Source organism: Pagrus pagrus (genome assembly GCF_965226575.1).
Source record: "Pagrus pagrus genome assembly, chromosome: 15".
In the NCBI taxonomy this organism is placed as follows: Eukaryota; Metazoa; Chordata; class Actinopteri; order Spariformes; family Sparidae; genus Pagrus; species Pagrus pagrus.
The window spans coordinates 1,789,122-1,810,029 of NC_140199.1; the positions used below are offsets into that span (position 1 = coordinate 1,789,122).

At 43.2% G+C, this 20,908-nt stretch overlaps 1 protein-coding gene across 1 annotated transcript in view; it reads right to left on the minus strand.

Annotated features, from left to right (window-relative positions):
• Positions 1 to 1,714: 1,714 nt before the first annotated feature.
• hectd2 (HECT domain containing 2) overlaps positions 1,715 to 20,908 on the minus strand; it is a 46,640-nt gene continuing 27,446 nt past the window's right edge. Inside the window, exons 15-22 of the mRNA XM_084374712.1 lie at positions 17,135 to 17,199; positions 16,475 to 16,568; positions 14,173 to 14,247; positions 11,375 to 11,462; positions 10,513 to 10,619; positions 5,303 to 5,418; positions 3,954 to 4,097; positions 1,715 to 2,720 (exon numbers count right to left, since the gene is read on the minus strand). Of these exons, the coding sequence (XP_084230838.1) occupies positions 2,600 to 2,720; positions 3,954 to 4,097; positions 5,303 to 5,418; positions 10,513 to 10,619; positions 11,375 to 11,462; positions 14,173 to 14,247; positions 16,475 to 16,568; positions 17,135 to 17,199 (810 nt within the window). The 3' untranslated portion in view covers positions 1,715 to 2,599. The remainder of the gene's footprint in view (positions 2,721 to 3,953; positions 4,098 to 5,302; positions 5,419 to 10,512; positions 10,620 to 11,374; positions 11,463 to 14,172; positions 14,248 to 16,474; positions 16,569 to 17,134; positions 17,200 to 20,908) is intronic.

The following is a 20,908-nucleotide window of genomic DNA, read 5'->3' on the forward strand; positions in this document are numbered from 1 at the left end:
AACGACAGCGAGGATCCGATGTTGTATAAGGAGCTTTTTTTTTCAGACCCTATAGACGCTCAGTGAGACCCAGTGAATGAGTGACCCAGATCCGTCTGGACGGTGCGACCATACTTGAGTGTTGCTTGGTAACTTCTGGGGTTTATGCCAGTCATTCTTTAGGGACTTTGGACATCTTGCCATGGTAACCTTACATAAGAGAGTGCTGAGTGTTTAAACCAGCAGAGCTCAGCACAGAGAGTTTGTCGGGAACTCCACTGACCCAGTATTGATTCAGTGTAGAGGCCCAGTAAAGTGACATCTTTACTTAATGTGATGTGATTCCTGCTGTCGGAGCGGGACATTAAATAATCATTTGATGTGACAGAAAGGCCGTCTGTGTTCAAAATGATGATGGTTTTTAATCAATAACTTTATGTGAGCACCCTCAGAAATGATCAAATACAAGCTCACTGTGTTACATGCACGTTCTCACTCCCAACACGTCAAATCCAGCAGCTGGGTCGGTGGTGGTACCGGAAGGAAAATTTGATATCAACAAACAGAAACCTGCAGGCGTCGGGCTGTTGACAGGCAGCAACACTCAGCCCTGATGCAGATGATCTAATCAAATGGTGACTTTTGATGGTCACAGTCTCCCTCAACTAGAAAGAAACCTAAACAGGGCCTAAACAGAGCAGAGCTTCTGGCTGACAGTCTGGGGGATTGGGTCTGCAGTGTCTCATGGACAGACCCGGGTTTACATTCCCTGGCTGGGAGAGGAACGCCCCAAGCTGCTTTCCACTCATTAATTAGGAGCCAGTCTCCGACAGCCTGCACACAGGTGATCTGAATCCACTGCAATCGACCCAGAGGGACGCTGATATTCAGCCAAATTTTAAAAAGATACACAATGAAACTGCTACAAACACTTTAAACTTTAAAAAGTCCAACAGACATTGCAACCAGGAGCTCCAAGTTTGACTGCCTGCACGTACAAAAGTGACACTAGAGGGTTTCTGACAGTGCAGCAGTTTGAAACTTACTGACAGAAACTGTTGTAGTTGACGAGTTGGGAATGAGGTAACGTCTTTCTCCAGTCAGCTGATTGCAGAAATATCATGTTATCAAGGAACCTGGTTTCTGTTGATGGTGTAAATGATTAGATAAACCTCGTTTCTCCTTGATATCTACGGCAACACCAAGATGTCATTCAGGCATGATTATAATATTTAGCCACAATCACTGAAACATCTCAACACTCAAATCACCAGTCTGACTTTTCATCTACACACTAATAACAGAAGATCCAGATCCAGATCTTCTGTACTCGACTGACTACGAGCTGCAGGTTCAGCCTGATGGCAGCCGTGATACAACAAAACAACACGAGAGAACCAGAACAAACACTGAACTGTGGATCAACAGCTCCGTAACAACTGTATCGTAATATTTCAACATCTAGAACAACATTAAAACAGTTGTGCTGCAGCCTCGTGTTCATTCAAACAGGCAGCAATGTCAAAAAAACAAGAGAACTTCACAAGACAATCTATATCTCATGATGCACGGTAGCATTCTTCTCCCAGCAAAGCTTTTATATGTCCTGACAGTGTGCTGCAATTAAAGCAGATATAAAACACATTTTCTATGCCTTCATAAAAAACATACACATTTAAAAAGTCAACAAAGCAGTGAAGTCAGACGCACAACAGGAAGCAACAAAACCAAACACTTACTGACGCTGTTCTCTGCTTTTTACCTTCATTTTGTATCATTAAAACACTTCTCTATTATTTATTTTACCTTAAATTTCACTTCAAGGATAAAATATAGCTTATAGGAGGTTATGTTCTCACCCGTGTCCGTTTACTTGTTGGTTGGTTGATTCGTTAGCAGGATAACAGAAAAACTACTGAACAGATTTCTATGAAACTTGGATGGAAGATGGATCTCAGGCCAGAATAGAAGCTGTTAACTTTTAGTGCTGATCCAGATAAAGGGACGGATCCAGGAATGATTTTGTGTTTTGTTACATCTCTGTTTTGAGACGGGATTGAGTCTGGACAGAGGGCCGAACTCAGACAGAGAGACAGATGTACTCCATGTTTACTGATCGTTGCGTCACAGAGCGCAGTAAATGTCAGGATTGGGCAAATTACCTGTTAGAAATAGAAACGTGATGATAATAATTACCTGAGCAAATCCATCATTAATATTTAAGTGAAGTTTTGGTAACACAAGGTTTCTAGAGAACATACATAACTGATATGCTCAGGCCGGATATTCTTGCTTTTAACAACGTGGCCGTGTGTGCATGACGGCTGCCTCGCCTATCCTGCCGCGCACATCCTCAAATATTAACGCTACACATCCGCAACACCCACGTTATCTACATAAGCTTATGGTCAACAGTCAACATGCAGATAAAAGTGTTTCTAAGGTCTCTGTGAAGCTGCTGCAAATTAAAAGGTTTAACATTTACAACCTCTACAGTCTGATCCACGACCACAGAGATACATAAGGTGCATTGTGGCAGTTGTGGCAGATAGTCTTTGTGTGTTAGTGTGTGTGTGTGTGTGCGTGTGTGTGTGTGTGTGTGTGTGTGTGTGCAGGCCGGTCACTCCAGGCCGAAGCCCTCAGCGTTGGAGATGGCGATGGTGAGTTTGTGTTTGAGCTCCTTCCTGGTTCGATACGGAGGCAGACAGATCTGATTGAAGCAGGTGTGAGAGATCGGCAACCTGCGGAGATGGAGAGTGACAGAGAGACACGATCAGATTAAACTACTGATTATATATATGTCAGTATTCATCTGCAGTATTTATCTTAGTTTACAATCTAAAGAACACCCGACTTGCGAGCCCACTCGTGATTTAGGGTCTGACAGCTTTGTGGGGACCAAAAGGCCGGAGACCTTAACGTAGACTGCTCGCTAGAGTGAACACAAAGGTTAAAGGTGCATATATAATAATACTGTATGAATTTTAGTTGAAAAAATAAAAAAATATCTAAAATTATCGACTGACTGTGAAGAAATAACATCTGTATATTGTGTTGCAGAGATATTTACTGAATTTAGCATGCTAACCAGCTAGCTGTGGCCCATCCTGCACCAAAGCTAACCTGGTCCCAGAGCTCCTGGTCCGGACTGCTAACTGCACGGCTAACGGCGCTAACTAGCTAACGCCAGCTATAGTTAGTGGTCACTCTGGCGATATGCTGCCCCCTATGTGTTGGGCATGAAACAATTCTTACATATTATTACACCTTTTTAGGGATATTCATGTGTGTGTGTGTGTGTGTGTGCGTGGGCAGCTCGTCCGTTCTCTGACCCAGATTCAAGGTTTTTCCTGTTAAAGTTCAACAGTGTGTCTTATCTCCTGCAGCTCAGTCTGTGATTACAGTCAGTACAACCCACAGAGAGAGAGAGAGAGAGCAGGACACGCAGCACAGGCACAACTAGGCAAATATTCTTCTTCTGTTAATTATGTAGGCGAGGGATCGAATACAAACTTTGATAAAAGTAGCAAACAGCTGTGGAGTCACAGCCTGAACCAACGACGGGCCCACATGGCTGTAGTTTTATTGCAGAACCAGGGCGGAGAAGACTTTGATTGCCGGTGTGTCTGACTAGTATTGTACGATACTGCCCATAAAACCCAGCAGGCAGCAACCAACCAGGAAACTGGTCCGGAGCGTCTGCAGGCGATGGTGCCTCTCCTGCATTCACACGTGTGACTGTACCCTGTTAATACTTCACCTGCAGTATCTCATCGCTGCAGATAGTCAAATCAGTGGAGGAGACAGAGAGTTACTGTGTCAGTGAAGGTTGTTGTGGTGATGTCACGACTGTGTAAGATATTAAAAGTTACGTGTAAAAGATCAGCGAAGAGCTTCTGTCTCTCAGTATTTTGAATCTGCAGCAGTATGTGAACATGTGCAGTGTCTCAGGTAAGTCAGTGTTTGAAACCCACCAGTCGGTCGAAACTTCGATCCTGGAGATTTTGAAGTTGAGGTCGGCCATTCCTCCGACAGGAACGCGGTCGCTTCCTGTGGCGAAGTGGAGGAGCTTCTTCTGTAGCTCCGGAGGGAAGGCCAGCACCACGTCCCAGAAGCACCTGGTGGAACACACACAAACACCTCCGACATGAGTGAGACGGATAGACTTCTTAAGTTTACATTTTCCTTACTGAGTCCAGTTTGTGTCAAGTTTCTTGAGTTGTTTTTTCTGGTGTCTGGCGATTTTGGAAGATGTTTTTCAGCCTCAGGTTTATTTTTTTCTGTCCTCTGCTGTCCAATGGGAAGCTCACGGAGACAGACCTTCCAACTGAACCGTCAACAACAAGAATATTTAGCTCATGTGTCACGTGAGCTTGTGAATCCATTCTGCAGGGCTTCATACTGTCCGATCAGCATCCTTTGAGGAACCTGTGGCAGCTACAGGGGAGGTTCAGTTGTGACTGTTATATTAAATCTGGACTCGTTATTTTCATTTAAAGAAGAGCAGACTGACTCCTCTGGACTGGTTGAGGGAAGAGTCTGATTTACCAACTGGTACCACTGACTTGAAGTCTGTGCCACTCGAGGATGACGGTTGGATGTTGTCCTCTCCAAACAAACCAGCTTTTTAAAAAACATGTTGGCTAAATAATGGATGAATTTAATGATTGCACTGTGGACAAAGAAAACAAAACCGTTTCCAAAACTAGGGCACGCAAGGAGTGAGGAGACAGACAGACAGACAGACAGACAGACAGACAGACAGACAGACGTGTTGCGTAACAGGCCAGCAGCTGCTTGTTGTGAGCTGTCAGCACTGTGCTGAGTTACATTATCTGGGGCTGACAAGTGTTGGCTCACTTTCCTCCCCTACTGCTGGATACAAAGGGACTGAAGGACATCTGTGTGATCTGTGTGTGTGTGTGTGTGTGTGTGTGTGTGTGTGTGTGTGTGTGTGTGAGACAGTGCCACACAGAGTTACATCCTGTTACCAAATTCTTGCCTTGCATGCTTGCAGCTCAAACACACTGCAAACCATTAGCCGATCATCAGTGACTGAAAAAACAAACTGTGGTCAGGCTTCGGCAGCAGAGCGGAGCGGCCCTGAACACTCTGATTAACATCACATTTCCTCACCTGCACGCTGCTCTGACCTGACTCTGCTTCCTACCACACACACTGCGATCAGTCGTAATATCAGATAACAGAAGTGAAATGCGAGGTGGTTCGACTTGTTGTGCGAGCAGTGAGCGTGCATGTCGTGTTGACTTCCTGCTCGGCAGAGTTGGTCAGCTTGTGTAAACAGGAAGTGCGGGCGTCTCACCGTACAGTGGAGTCCGTCTTGTTGTATCCTTCGTACTGAGCAGCTTTCTGCAGAGCGCTCATGTCGAGCTCTGGACTCCCGCACACCAACATCTCCACCTCCTCCGGCCGCAGCAGCTGCACAACAAACACAACAAAGACAAATAATGAATACACTAATGACAGAGTTACATATTTGTGATGCAGATCTGTGTACAATCTTAAATAAAATGTGTTTTATAGATTGATATTATGGAGATTTAAGTTGCATTTTCACAATAAACAACAACAGCAAACATCTGATGAGCCGTTCACAGAAACATGAAAAACAATGAAACCGCTCATATATTTATTTACATACATCAAAATGACGAAGTCATCTTACAGCTGCAATGATTAATCAGTTCATCTATTTATGGCCAACTACTTTGACAATGTACAATTGGTTTGGATTAAATAAAAAATAACTAAACAATCCAAATATCTGTAATGTGAATATTTGTCTTGAGTATTTTCATTTTCTGCCTTTTTATACTTCAACTCCAACCTAATTTTTTAAATCAACTTCAGTTACTAGTTATATTTCATCATGTATCAGAGCCAAAGGCTGCACATTTTTAAATTAGTTTGTTTTATCTGTAAATCAGAAGAAAAAAGATTCTGATTATAATTAATGTTGAATATCACATCCGGAAAGCCGGCCAGGCGACCTTCGCTGTCACCAAAGTATAATCACAATATCTTTACTTTTACTCAAACGTGTACTTTTAACAACACTGCCTCTTCTTTCTGGGTTGTGGACAACAAAAGACGTGTGAGGACGTCGTCCTGGTGTTCAGGACTCACCGATCGACATTTCTAAGAGCGTAACTAATCACAAACCGCCAATACATTTACATTTAGCTGACATGCTGAAGATGTTAATGAATATATCTTGCAGCTCTTGCGCATGTGTTAGCACGGACGCAATGTCAGCCTTTCACTAGAATTTCCCCTTAAACACAACAGCTGTCGATGGCAACAATCACTTCCGTTGTTTGAAAGCCGACGTCGTGCAACACAACCAGTAAATGAGCAGCAGAAACAGGAAGTGTCTGCGTCATCAGAGGAGCTGCTGACAGAAAATGTGTCAAACTGTCACCGTCCAGGAGTGAAAGTTTAATCATTAACGACCCGGTTAGAGTGAAGTCACATTATGGATTTTGTGAGCAGCCACAGCTGCACAGTTTACAACTGTATGTCTGCTCTGTCTGCACGCAGCAGTCTGCAGGTCAGTCATGTAGGTCACGTCTGTAAGCCGAGGAATAATGAAGGTGAAGTACAATAATCATGTAAAATAACATGCACGGTAAACTGCTCCCACAGTAGTATGAGTGAAAATAATAAAACTTGTTACTGTGGTGCCAACACACGAACAAACGCTGAGTTTGACCTACAATTGATGTTGCTGTCTGACATCGTAATGATCTACTCATCAGAAACCCCGACTGTGTCAGTTTCAGGCTGTGTGGTTGTGGCAGACACACACACACACACACGCACACGCACGCACACACACACACACACACACACACACACACAAACCCACAAGTTAACCTCAGACTTCACATCCTGACACGTCAAACAATGCGGACGTGACTGAAGCAGCGAATACATATGAAACTGTCTGGTTGGGGTCAAAGAGACATCCAGCTGAGTGTGTTTTCATTTTTACTCCATGAAGCTGTTGAAACTCTTTCACGTTAAATAACTCGCTCTAATATTTTTCTAAAGAAAGTTTCTACTTCCCTCAACAAAAATATAAAAGGTGTCATTGCTTTTTAAGAGCTGTGTCTGCATCTGTCTGTCAGTGTAGACGTGTAGTGAGGAGCTGACAGAAGACGCTTTGAGAATTCAATCTTAGCATTTCTACACTCTCCAGGATGGTGACGTCCATCTGCACGTCCGGCCTTTAATGCAGAGCAAAAGATTGATAACATCAGCACCTGGCCGGATTACGTGGAAAACGTCACACATCCTGAAGATTGTGGTCACTTGCTGACATTTCATCTGGTGCCAACATCAAGACAAAGTTTCAACTTCCTCTAGACATCAAATAAATCTGAAGATCATCCTGAAACTAACATGCAAGCTGCAAAGACATGACACACTGCATGGATACAACACGCTCTCCTCTAAATCACTAGATAGGTAACAATATTTATATGGCTTGAGCCTTCTGAGATAAATCAAGTGAACTTCCACAGTTCCAGTCTTTAAAGTACAGGCTGACCTCTGTGTGTCTGTTGAGCTGCAGTGGAAGTGGACGGTAACAAGGTCGAAACATTACGACACATCCAACCTGATCTGTCGAAGTCCGCTGGCTCAAACTGTGGATTTCATCATCACCTCTTCGCACACACTGAAAACAATGTCTGGTACTAAAATGAGAAACAATAACCGCAAGACAGACAAACGTCTCAGTGTTGATATGAGCGCCTGAGTGTTGTTTTGAAGACAGACTTGAAACCTGTGAACCCGGTGTGTGAACCCTCCCTCCTCAGACAATGGATCCTTTTTGATTTTAATATAATGGCTGATTGATAACAATAAAATAACTGATAATTTCACATTTTTGTATTTAAAAAGTATGTTTCTAACCAGCAGTTTAAGCACACCTGAGGTTAATAAACTAGACTTTCCCTCCTCTTTGCAGAACATATTGCAAAACTGAATTCACGTCGTCTTCGTCTGAAGCTGTGAACATCGTCGGCACCGGAGACGACATGTTTGTCTCTCTGTGGCTCGTAATGACAGCGTGCTGCACTTCGTCTTCCTCTCTGTGACCAACAGCCAGCTTTAAAGGTGCATACCGCCACGTACTGGATCAGAAGGTGAAGATGCAGCACTTGATATGAAAGCATCATGGCTTCATATTATTGACTCTTATTTACCGATACTGATCGATAAACAGCCAATGATACTAATAAAAGAACAGATCTAGGGGACAGTGGGAGGGATTTAAACTTTGGGACGTGAAAATGCAAATAAAGTGTGGGACATATACGGTGTGTGAGTTACACAACCGAGCTTTTCTACAGGACCCAGAACGAGTCAGAATCGGAGTGATCTTTGGTACCATTACGGCGCCGCACAGAACAACCTACACATGATCGAAACATCTGCCTGTAAAACAAAGTCACTCGTTATCTGCACAGCTGAGACTCGTCCTCTCTGTTTGAGTCTCTTCAGTTTGGATCAGCCTGTCCCTCCTCTGACCCAGATTCAGACTCTCAGCTGATAAACTGCGGTCAAACTGTCTGTCTGTCTTATCTGCAGTCAGACACACACACGGATGTTTCAGTGTGTTCAAGCTGCCGAGAACATCAAAGCAACAAAACACCTCAGTAAGAACTGGACACACTGTCCAACATGAACTTGACTGTCATGACCTCTGAACTTAAAATGTCCAACGTCACAGGAACCTTCAAGAAATGTCCCCCTTTGTCCACCTGTTGCTCCTTTTCGGTAGGCTTTTCTTCCATACGTTCACGTCACCATGACTACAGATAATGTCAATATAAACACTTCTGCCATAAAGTGTCTCTTATTCAAAGCACAAGAAGAGGTTTGACGATGTCGTGAAGGAGCGAGGGATCTTGGAAGTTGTTGTCTCATCGTTGCTGATGGAAATCTATCTGACGTGTCCCAGAAATGGAAGAAATGTTCAGAGGCAAGTTAACGTTATCAAGTTTTAATAAACGTAACGTTTAGCTACGTAAGCCGACTTCCTTCCTCACGCTCTAACGTATCGTCTGATGTTTCACCAGAAGTTATAGAGACGAGCGACCGAATGAAACATAAACATAAAGTTATGGATTCCTCTGGTTTGAACATCATATTATATATCTTTAAATCTACATAATGCATGTTTTTAAGGCACTTCTAGCTAATTAAAAGCCATTAAAGAAGGAAGGAAGAAGGAAACGAAGATATAAAAGGTATATGTGACATGTATGTGAGCGCCTCACAGGACTGGATGTATGTTGTGGATCTGCTCCTCTGTGTATATTTGGGTCCCTCAGGGGCCTTTGACCTTCGTCAAGGTTCCCCGGAGTTCATCAAACAACAACATGATCAGATTTGAGTCAGCGGTTCTTTATCAGGGAGAACTAACATTTGACTACAGAGGAGGAGGAGGGCGAACTCAATTTACTGCCCGAGCTCCATTTTTGGGAAAATCCACAAAATCCAACTCTTTGCACTCTCTGGCCCTGATGATGATGGAGAAGAAGAAGAAGACGTTTTCATTCACAAAAGTGTGTTTTTTCTTTTCTGCTGAACAGGATGTGATAAACTCTACATGTATTTCCAGGAAATGTATTTTTACAGAAGGCCACAGCCCTTAGATCCTGCTTCAATCGATTTCAAAATGAGTCAGCTGTGTCACATCTGCCCTGAGGTGTGATGACGATAGTTCCTCATTAAGTTGACAAAATACTCAGAACTGCAGCTTACTATATATGCTTACTTACAGGAAATAATGGTGGTTTTTAGGGAGGGTTGATAAAATGAAGAATCATCAGATACGCTGTGAATGACGCGAGCGAGTGTCACAGCCTCAACCAGCTCTGGATGTCTGAGGCCTGCTGCACAGACGGCGTAGTGAAGACTTTAATTAAAGGTATTACATTTAGTTCTTGGTTCTTGAGGACTGTTGGAGAGCGTCATCACATGGTGCAACACCAACAGCCTGTAGATCAGTATCAGCAAACCTTATTCACTTCATCATTTTGTCCTGTTGGACGTTTGTGTGTAACTTTGTTAGAATCAGCACTTGAATTCTGGGATTACGGCCGCTTCATCTCCGAGTCCAACTGGACGTTTGTGCCAAATTTGAAGAAATTCCTTCGAGTGGTTTTGGGTCACTTGCGTATAATTAAAGCGTCGTCCTATCAGCAGAAATATTTATTATATTCAAATATTTAATTTTAAAGTCCTTACGTGCCGACACGTACCCCTGCCTGTTTTTAAACTAAACCTTTAGCTCCACTTCTGGCTGCAATAATTCAAAACTGGAGCGACTGACTAATGGAAAGTTTGCGTGTTATATTTGTGCAACCAACAAGTGAGTCTGTTTTATAAACCCTCAGCACACACACACACACACACACACACACACACACACACACACACACACACACACACACACACACACACACACACACACACACACACACACTGTGAACTCACCATGAGAGCGTCGGAGGCACACACACTGTGGAAGCCGTGGTAGAAGGCAGCAAACTGTTTATAAATGGATTTATTCAGCAGGAAGTCGACGTAGAGCTGGACGTACTCTGAGAACACGGAGAAGAAACAAAACAACAGTGTGAGTCAAAATATTCCATTACAGAACTTTTACCATCCAGGCCCGGTTCTTCCAGTTAACACACGGAGGGACGCTGGCAGAGAGCTGGACCTGGACGGTAAACAAGAGCCGCTGGATGGAAAATGAGGTTTAATAAGAGAAATCAGTTCATGTTCTGAGCTCCACTTCACCCTCTTAAAAAAGAACAAAGACACTTTTGAGCTGAGCAGCTCAGTGTCAGCACAGCAGCAGGACTGAAGCCTTGCTTTTACTTTTACTGTCTCTACCTGATGCATGTTGCAAATAAGCGCTTTGTGTTCAACTCAGTAAAGAAATCACGTCTGCTCTGGAGTGTTGTAAATGTGAATCAACATTATATTATTATTATTATCTGTGCACCGAGGGAGAAACAAGAAGACAGAGGAGGCATCTTCCTCTAACACTAGTCTTTATACTAAAACCAGACCCGCTTCTGAAACCCAACCTACACACTTGTGAGCGTGCACGGCTATTTGCTGCTGATTTTGGCAATTCTGAACTTATACCTCATCACCAGCAGTGCACAGACAATCCTATGTACAGTCAAGTCTGTAGAGTCATTTGTGCCAACGTCTGTTGGCAATTTAAACTTTATTTAAAGTTGCAGCCGCGGCTTCAGATTCTTGGTTTCTGTTTGAATGATCGACTGTTTATTGAACTGTGGAGCGAATAAAAGCACTGCAATGACTCAATGTGTGGACTCACCCTTCCTGTTCTGCTTGGTCACTGGGATTTTGTCTCCTCCAGGCTTCAGGTTGTAGGATTTGACCATGCCCATTTCCTCCTGGAACACCTGCAACACACCAAAGGTATGATGTGACACAGGTGCATTTAAAGCGTACTTTTTATCTCATTCACACAATGATGGCAGCGACCTGCCCACCAGGAGGGATCTGAGGTTCAATGTCTTCCTCAAGAGTTTGGGTTGATAATGGAGGATTAAACAAAGTCGAGACAACGTGAGCACGGACTCGGGTTAAACATCGAAGGGACGAGAAATGTAGGTAATGTTAGATGACGTCATGGTGTGTGAGGAGACTCCCTGCATGCTTCGACCCAGTTTCACCAAAGAAAAGACAATGTTTCATGATTGTTGTCGTTCCTGTGCGATGCATTCGTAAAACCATGTGTTTGCACACCTGGCCTGCACTCTTCTCCTGCTTTTAGTTTTTGGAAGTTGAAATATTTTCTACTTTTCAGCTCAGTGGAGTTGCACTGCATTTGATGACCTGGTTGCACAGTTAGGTGCAGCCAGCTGTTTTGTCCAAGGGGATTTTTAAGTGTCGGCCTTGTGCTGTAGAGCACATTTTCAGATCTGAAGCCCATGACTGGGAAACTTCTGGTTATAGGTCATCATCACTTCAGCATGTCTCGTACATGCTAACATGCTAACTTTTCACAGACTGGACCAACTCTGCTGGGAATATTCCAGCGAGACGTCGACATTGAGAACAATATAAGAGCCATATTTGACTTTACTTGCAACCCCCATGTTTAAATGCATTAAACCTGATGTCCTAAGTCTTCCAAAGAAGGAGAATAAGTTTTTTTCTCAGGAGACTCTGTGTCAACAACACTTCATATATATGGGACATAAATACACTTTGGTTTTTGCAGGTATAATTAAGTTTAGGTTAGGTTAGGCTGAGGGACTATAGGGAATGATTTGTGTCAGCGAGTACAAACTTATATGTGTGCAGAAAATAGAGGATTATAAATACAGTAAAAGAGACACACTGATGTTCAAACATACAGGGAAAAATGGGGAGTCATGGTGAGAGAGAGAGAGAGAGATAGAAACCAAAGGGAGAGCGAGCGAGAGAGAGAGAGCTGCAGTGTGTTGCAGGTCAGTGGGTTTAAGTGTCTCACAGTGGTGTGACTGTGACCAGCCTATAGCTCACACTCAGCTCACACTGTGTTAAAATAACACCTCCACTCCAGCTTTTACATAATGTTTCCTCTCACGTATGTTCCAGCGTCATACATACATATATATATAAACCCCGGTTGAACTATAAAGTGCTCCATTATATCTGGTTCCTGCGCTCAGCAGCAGCGAGCGGCTCGGCCCGACGGGGAACATGCTGATGTCATGTTATGTAAAACTCAGCAGGAGCAGCTCGTGATGATTAAATGATCACTGAGGAGCATCATTACTGGATTTTGAGGCGACCTTTGTGACTTGAAATGTTATTTGCATTTTACGCTTTTAAAGCAGCTACAAGGAACTTTCTTCTAATGTTGATTCTGGCGCCTCCTGTGGAGGAAAACCGTAGTGACTCTGACGTTTTGATCTTCATCTGGCCGGCATGTGCAGCATGATTTATTTTTCTTTAGCTCTATTTTTCTTTTTTAAACTTTGTACCACCTTTAAGTCTGTGGGAAAACACTTCATTGATAATAGAACAATCCAGATAATCATCATATGTATTTCTCTCCAGGAAGAAAAAAGTTATGTTTTGCAGGTAAAGATGAGCAGCTGGTGAACATTCCTGCACTATTCTCGACCTGATAATCAAAACAGATATCTAACCAGGAAGTCAAACTTTTTTTGGGGCACTTTGTGCGACGTTACAGGAAATTCCCATCGAGCAAAAATCAAACAGCTCGATTTAAAACTGCAGTGCAGAACTTCTCCACCGTCTGACAGTGGACCAGACCACAGACTGTAGATTTAAAAACTCAAGTTATAACACAAAATACGTAGAGATTTATATGGCGTTGATAGGCTTAACAAGCATTTTTAATTTGTGGTGTTTCCATTGAGTTAAAAATGTTTGGTCATTATCTAGAAAGGAAAAATAATGAGGCTGGGTGTTCGACAAAAAAAGGAGCCACGACAAACTTCACTTGAATAAACTAAAGTCTAAAACTGTCAGAGTTGTGATGTAAATCAGGAACGATCTGATCAAAGAACAAATCAAAAAGATTATTAATCTAACGGTCTTTCGATGCCAGCTATAAGAATCTGACACATAACAGAATTGTGATTCTTCGTCCAAAACCTGGTTCAGAATCTGTATAATATTTCTAACTAACATGTTTTTGCTCATCAACACTTTAAATAAATGACTATTTATACATTTGACTTGGACAGCTGACTGATCCGTTGTATGACATCAGTCTTGATCGAGATCGCCCTCCGGTCTTTATTAAAATGGCACGACAGTGACAGCAGTCACAGCTGTCCGTCAACACCGTCACACCTGCTGGGACACTTTCATCACCACATCTGTGAGGGGTGTGTGCCCTGACTTTTAACATAATCCCTCGAAGACTTTTATATGTACTCAGATCTTTCTCACATCATTAACAACGGTGATAAAGAGATCTGGCATTTGAACAACCCTCTCTGGTTCAACAGCTTGTCGAGATGACTGGTAATGCTAAACTAAACCCTCAGTAAGTCTGAATATGAACATATTCCTTCTTAATTTCTTCGTTGAAGATGTAGCTGTAGTCAGCTGTGTCATATCTCCCAAGCTGTAAGAGTGTCCTGATACCTGGAAGGTGAGGTAGAAGTCCTCCTCTACGTTTCCGTCGTAGTTCAGCAGCTCTCCCAAACCATGAGCCAGCTCCTGCAGACGGACACAAGAGGATACTGGCTTAATCCCAAATCAACTGAGAGAACTCAAATGAGACACAAGACCAAAGCTGCTGTTTTATGTTGATGCATTGTTGGAAAACTCTAAACATTCTTGACTTCAGGCTTCAGGCTTGAAACATCAAGCTGAGCTGACAGGAGACGAGCCGTCTCAAGTGCTGCTGCATCGTCCAGATCTGTGCTGTAATAGGAGCCTCATAGTTATGTCACATTATAAATCAGTGAGTATCCTAAGACGCTCAGGCACGACACCAACTCTCAGCCTGGTTGCACAGAATCATGTATTTGCTGAATAAAGTTAGAATATTTTGCCTGACTGTGGTCACAAGAGCTGACGCCGGCCTCATATCTGATATCCTGCTCTTATGTAACCTCAGGGCCCGTTTTAGTATCCCGATGTGTGTGTGTGTACGTGCTCGTATCCAGAGTGTTTGACCTTCACGGTGAGGCAGGTTTTGTGGATCGGGTAACTTTTGAGCGAACAGTTTCAGGATCTGCTGCACAATACAGTCGAATTGTTCCGTCCGTCACAGACTGGGTCTTTGTTGCAGAAGTGAGCACACTGTTTCCAGACTCCATGTGTCAGCCCCTGCAGCGGCTGTGTGCAGCTCAACGCTTTCTCTTAAATGCACCTCTTTGTCTTTATTTGCAACTGCATCCAGAACACGTCTGTTAAAATCTCTTATTATGCATGTTGCAGACACATATGTCTCTTTACTGTGCTGTAGTTTAGGATGAGTTGCTGTTCTGCAAAAGTTTCCCAACTGCATCCACAACAGAGTACCAAACAATCCACACGCATATCCACCCACAAGTGTTCACCCAGTCTGAGGACAAGAGAGTACACGATGTGAGTACAGTGTGTACTACTGAGGTGTATACACTGGCATGCATGAGTGTGGTGGAAAGTGTATGTATGTATGTGTGAGACTGGAGCGTGTGCACGAGAGAGAGACGGAGAGGGAAGTGATCTGAAGTGGTGGAATAAGCTTCACATCTGGGAACACTCAACAGCTTCAACAAAGATTCAAACTCTTTGTTTTAGTAAAATTCACATAGAAACACTCTGTTGATGCAACACGCTGCTGGCATTAACACAGTGAAGTGTTAAAAATCAAGATCCGGAGTTATCGTGTTCACAGAGAAGACAGATACGTAAAGAACAAGATGAACGAGTGTGCAGAGCTGAGAGCGAGCACAGCTATTACAGATAAAGGGGCTCAAACTGTATACATGCATGTTATCTTAAAAACTCTCTCATGCAAGAATGTACAAAGAAAAAATACTGCGTGATACATAAAGTAGAAAACTCAAAGCATGTGAATGTCTTCTATCAAAGAGAACAAAGCTGGGAGTATCTGATGGTCGACTCAGATCCAATCTGGTAGCAGCACTTAAAGTTAAATTTAGACTCAGTCGATGGTCAGAGGGACGGCTGAACTAAGAGAGATTAAAAGTTTAACTCTGGTGCCCTCTAGTGGCTGAACAGAGAAATACAAGTTGAGCATGCCTGAGGGAGAGATTAAAGGTTTAAGTGAGTCTGAGACCATGTTGAAAATCTCTAATATCGTCACGCAAATCTGAAATAAACTGAAAGTTTGAGGATTCAGACAGGAAGTCGAAGACTCGGAGCATTATCGGGCAGTGACCACACCATCAGAAGATCAACACATCAAGCTTAGTTCCCTGAGAGACAGAAAAGCAACTTCATCCCCAAAACAGACATGAGTGAGGAGAAAGTACCGATCCACTCCTCAGAGACATCTACAACTCCAAACACACCTCAAAGCTTTGACAGAACCACTTGAAGACCAAAGAAGACTGAGGAGTCCCGACTGTCGTGGACTTCCCCAATTAACACTTATGGGAGCACAAAGTCAAGAAGCTTTGTGGAAGACTTTCAAATCACTCTGGGACATCATGAAACTTATGGAGTCCACACCAGGTTGAGTGCATGCAGGTAAATGTCCTGTGGTTGACTTCGAGATGGAGTTCACTTTCTGACGTTGTGTTGTTGCTACTGCGCCTCAAAAAATGTGCATCAACAAGCAAAACACAAATAACTCATTACATAAGAAACAAGTCCAATCAAGTCTTCCCCTCCGGCTTTAAGCTTTAATCTTCAGTCTCTGACACTCGAACAAAAGATTTTCACACAGTCGGGGATTCAAACCAGAGAGGAATCAAGCTGAGACACATACCGGCATGATGTGCTGCAGGTCGTCCAGGGTGGCGGTTGCCATGCCCACGAGGGCATTTTGGTCACATGGTGCAGTAGGTGGAGTGAGGAGCTTCCTGTACGTGTGAACACACATCAGGAGAACATTTTAATTACATTACAAATCACATTACGTAACATTCCTGTTGGTGTCGGACCAGCACCTCTGGGAGGGAGGACTTCTACAACTGACCTGAGCTGCTGCTACCAGAGCAGAGGTTTCTACAGAAGCAAGTTTAATGTCTCGATGTGGTGAGAACAGGTTTCACAGTCACAGAGAGGAGCTGTGATGCAGACTGGATGATTAACAGCAACAAATACTGATTGATTGATTAGTTTTCAACTATTAAAGGAACAAAATGTAACTTCCTGGACAAAGAAAGCTGATTGTTGGGCTGCTTCTCCAGGTAATTACATTATGTTGTTAGAAATGAATCACCAACTATTTTATAATTGATTAATTGGTTTGGATAATTTAAAAAAAAAGTCTTGTTTCTATGTGTCCTCTATGACAGTAAACTGATTATCTTTGCGTTGAGGACATCATCTTGGACTTGGGAAACACTGATCAACATTTTTTTTTCTTTTTCCCCATCAGTACAGCAGACTGTCTAGAAAATATAGTGTAAACACTCACACCTACCTGTAACAGTAGAGGGGGAAGTGGATGTCCAGAGCGATGCTGTTGTAAACTGCTAAGCCCATCAGCTGATAACACACGAGGGTCAAGGAGGACGTAACTTTTGACACAGCAAATACACACACACATGTACAGACTGTGTTTCTATCATCAGCTAACTAAGGTGATGATGGTTGTGGATGTCTGCAGGTCAACATGACAACATCTTTACCGAATGCATTTGAGACATTAGTATAATTATTGACCACTGGGAGACTCCCGAGGCCTGAAGCAGCCAAATGAACCAGTCTGCATTTAATCAGTTTTCACTGTAAGTTTGGAAAACAAACAATTAGTTGTATAAAGTCAGACGGACAACAACTTGACTCACCACCATCAGTCTCAATGTGTTGCAGATGTGTGAATACTTGGTTTGGTGGAACAATGACAGCAACACCCAGCGAACGTGTCGGACAAGGTGTTGATTGGACACGTCTGGATAAGACTCGTGGGATTTTTTACAGTATGTGCTGAAGGTAAAAAAACAACACTTTTTTAAAATCTCTCTTGAAAGATTATGTCTCAATACTGCAACAATTTTTAAGACAAAAACAACAGGACAAAAGACAAAAAAACACTGTTTCAGAGGTAACAACCAGCCAAACAGTGAGAAAAAATAAATTATGTATAAAATATAAAAAAGATGTTGCATCAATATGCATTGATAATCTGAGAGCTCTTGGTCTTATCTGTTACTATACATATGGGTTTATGTTTTTGATGTTTTACCTTTTTATTACTATTTATTTGTCGCCTATTTGTCTAACTATTATATATATATATATATATATATTTCATTTTGTGTGTATCTGTGTGTCATCCACATGTATCTGAAGCATGTATCTACAGTGAGATCCTCAGTGTAGAACAGTGAAGACGTCTCTTCTGCTGACGTTCAGTCCTCACTGTGTAAAACCTGACCTCAGACTACTGAGTGTGTGTGTGTGTGTGTGTGAATTGAAAAAAAAAGACCAGCCAGTCTTTTCCAACCTTTTTTTTCCTTTTATGGCAGAGAGACTTTAATGTCGACTAAATGACTTCATTGTGTAACTTCAGAGTGTGTGTGTGTGTGTGTGTCACCGGGTGATGGTGAGTTCATGTACTGAACGTCCCATCCACCTGCTTTTTTTTCCATGTCCAAGGGGTGGTGGCCCAGCGCGTGCGTGCGCGCACACACACGTACACACACACACACACACACACACACGTACACACACGTACACACATGCAAAGTGTTCACATCTGCCACATGTGGTGACCATATGTGCTGTAATTGTGTGTGTAGGTTGAGTGTGTATGTGTGTATGTGAAGTGAACACTACTGATTACAGGTAGGTAACACACACACACACACACACACACACACACACACACACACACACACACACACACACACACACACACACACACAGGCACAGACGTGAAGGTAAACATAAACTGTGCTATTATCACAACCATTAAGGTCATTAAGAAGTCAAACACACACACACACACACACACACACACACACACACATATCAAAGAGAGTGTAACAGAAAAGCATTTAGAGGCCCTCGTTCATATATCTTACTTTATGGGACAGCCATGAATAAAGGTCTCTCTCCCTCTCTCTCTCTCTCCCTCTCTCTCTCTCTCCCTCGCTCTGTTTCACATTATCTCTCTGTCTCTGTGTTTCTAACCACTTCCTTCTATTTGCCCGGCTGCTTCTTAAACTGACTGCTGCTTCACTGGTGCAACAGAAAGACGAGCCACCAAAAAAAAAAGAAAATCAGTCTCTACAACAATACTCTGCAAATATGAAGGTTAGAAAAAGCAAAACACAAGATGTGAAAATACCAAATCCCTCCAACGTTTGATCCCTGAACTCTCCATCCTGCACCACCATCGTCATGTCCAGTCCTGTTCTTGTGCCATAATTACCACATGTGATGTTTGTTGATTTAATAGATAATTCTGCAAGTCAAGAAAGCCACAGTTTGTCGTAAAGATTGTGAAAGATTGTGTGTGAGTTAGCTGCATTATCTCGTCGTCGCTTCAGCACAGACACAACTTTAAAACAAACAACTTCACTTTATGACAACTGGGTGGCAAAAAAAGTGCATGAATGTTGGCCTCCTTACACACGATGTACAGAACCTCAACTTTATTCTACAGATCATTAAAGGAAAAACTCACTTTTTCTGGGATTTGGGGTGTTATTTTGGTCTGTGGTGCTGCCACACGCATACAAACTTTGAAAAAAGACCATCCGTGCTTTTTTGAGTGAGATACAGATTTCTGAAGGTGTCTCGCCTGCAGTTTTCAGATGAGCGAGTCAAATTCAGCCTCGGTCACCGACGTCATTGACCGATCATTTGAATATTCCCACCCACAGTGTCTCCACCCACCAGGTACAGCATTACGTCTCGGAGACCCACCATTACGCTATTGAAAGCACCATGTCGAAGCGCAACAAGAAGTGTTCTGTTGTTGGTTATAAAAGTCAACATAAGTGCCTATACTCTGTCCCAGCTACAGAAGAGACAGTGGGTGTGTTTCATTTTAACGACAATGTGCCGGCTACAGTTCTTGTGAGTCTGTTTGTGTGTGCTTACCGCTTCACATCGGACTGCTTCAGTAACGAGGGTCAGTACAAAGCTGGCTTTGCCTCCACACTGACCCTCGTAAAAGGATCAGTCCCAACCATACGAACCCAGCAGCTGCACCCGAGCCACAGGTGAGTGTCACAGCGTTTTGATAGTATTTACAGCTGCCTACTAGTTTGGTGAAGTCAGCCTGAAACTGGCTAACTAGTTAGCTCCGCTTCGGTCCGCTATGAAGCGAGTTTCATGTTAATTACATTACGAGGGAGCTTGGTTGTCACAGTGAAAAGTCTGGAAACGTGCAGACTGGAGACAGAGACTATGCGAACAGTGTCCAAGAGTTTGGAGACTGTGTTGGAGACAAACACAGCTTTCGCTAGCTGTTTTTAGCTGTTACCTGTTGCAGGTCAGTGGGGGATGGGAGTCCTGCTGCAGCCGCAGAGTCTGTATTTTTCTGAGCCTCTCCTTCTGGGTCCGATTCTGGGTCAAACTGGTGTGGCTGAACGACAGCATCTCGGCGAGCCACAGCGATACATCCACCGTAAACATTAGCGCATGCTACCGCTAGCGTAGCGGCATCCTCTCCCTTTATCTGACTTTTCTCTATGCTGGTTATTTACACTCCGTTGTTGCTGTTTAATGTTCGAGGACTGTTTTACTGTGTTCTGATGTTGAGGTCTTTAATCTGCACTGAATTAAACCTGTGATTATGTAACACTCATAAATACTCTACACACTGCATACAGAGCATAAAGAGCAGAGGAGACAGGCTGGCTGCACTTTGGGTCTGAGCCTGCAGGTTAGTCCAGCCGTCGATCTCACCTCTGCATCACTCTGTCTCTCTTCATGTCCCACTCTGTCTCTCTTCATGTCTCACTCTGTCTCTCTTCATGTCCCACTCTGTCTCTCTTCATGTCTCACTCTGTCTCCCTTCATGTCCCACTCGGTCTCTCTTCATGTCCCACTCCGTCTCTCTTCATGTCCCACTCCGTCTCTCTTCATGTCTCACTCCGTCTCTCTTCATGTCCCACTCCGTCTCCCTTCATGTCCCACTCCGTCTCTCTTCATGTCCCACTCCGTCTCTCTTCATGTCTCACTGTCTCTCTTCATGTCTCACTCTGTCTCTCTTCATGTCCCACTCTGTCTCTCTTCATGT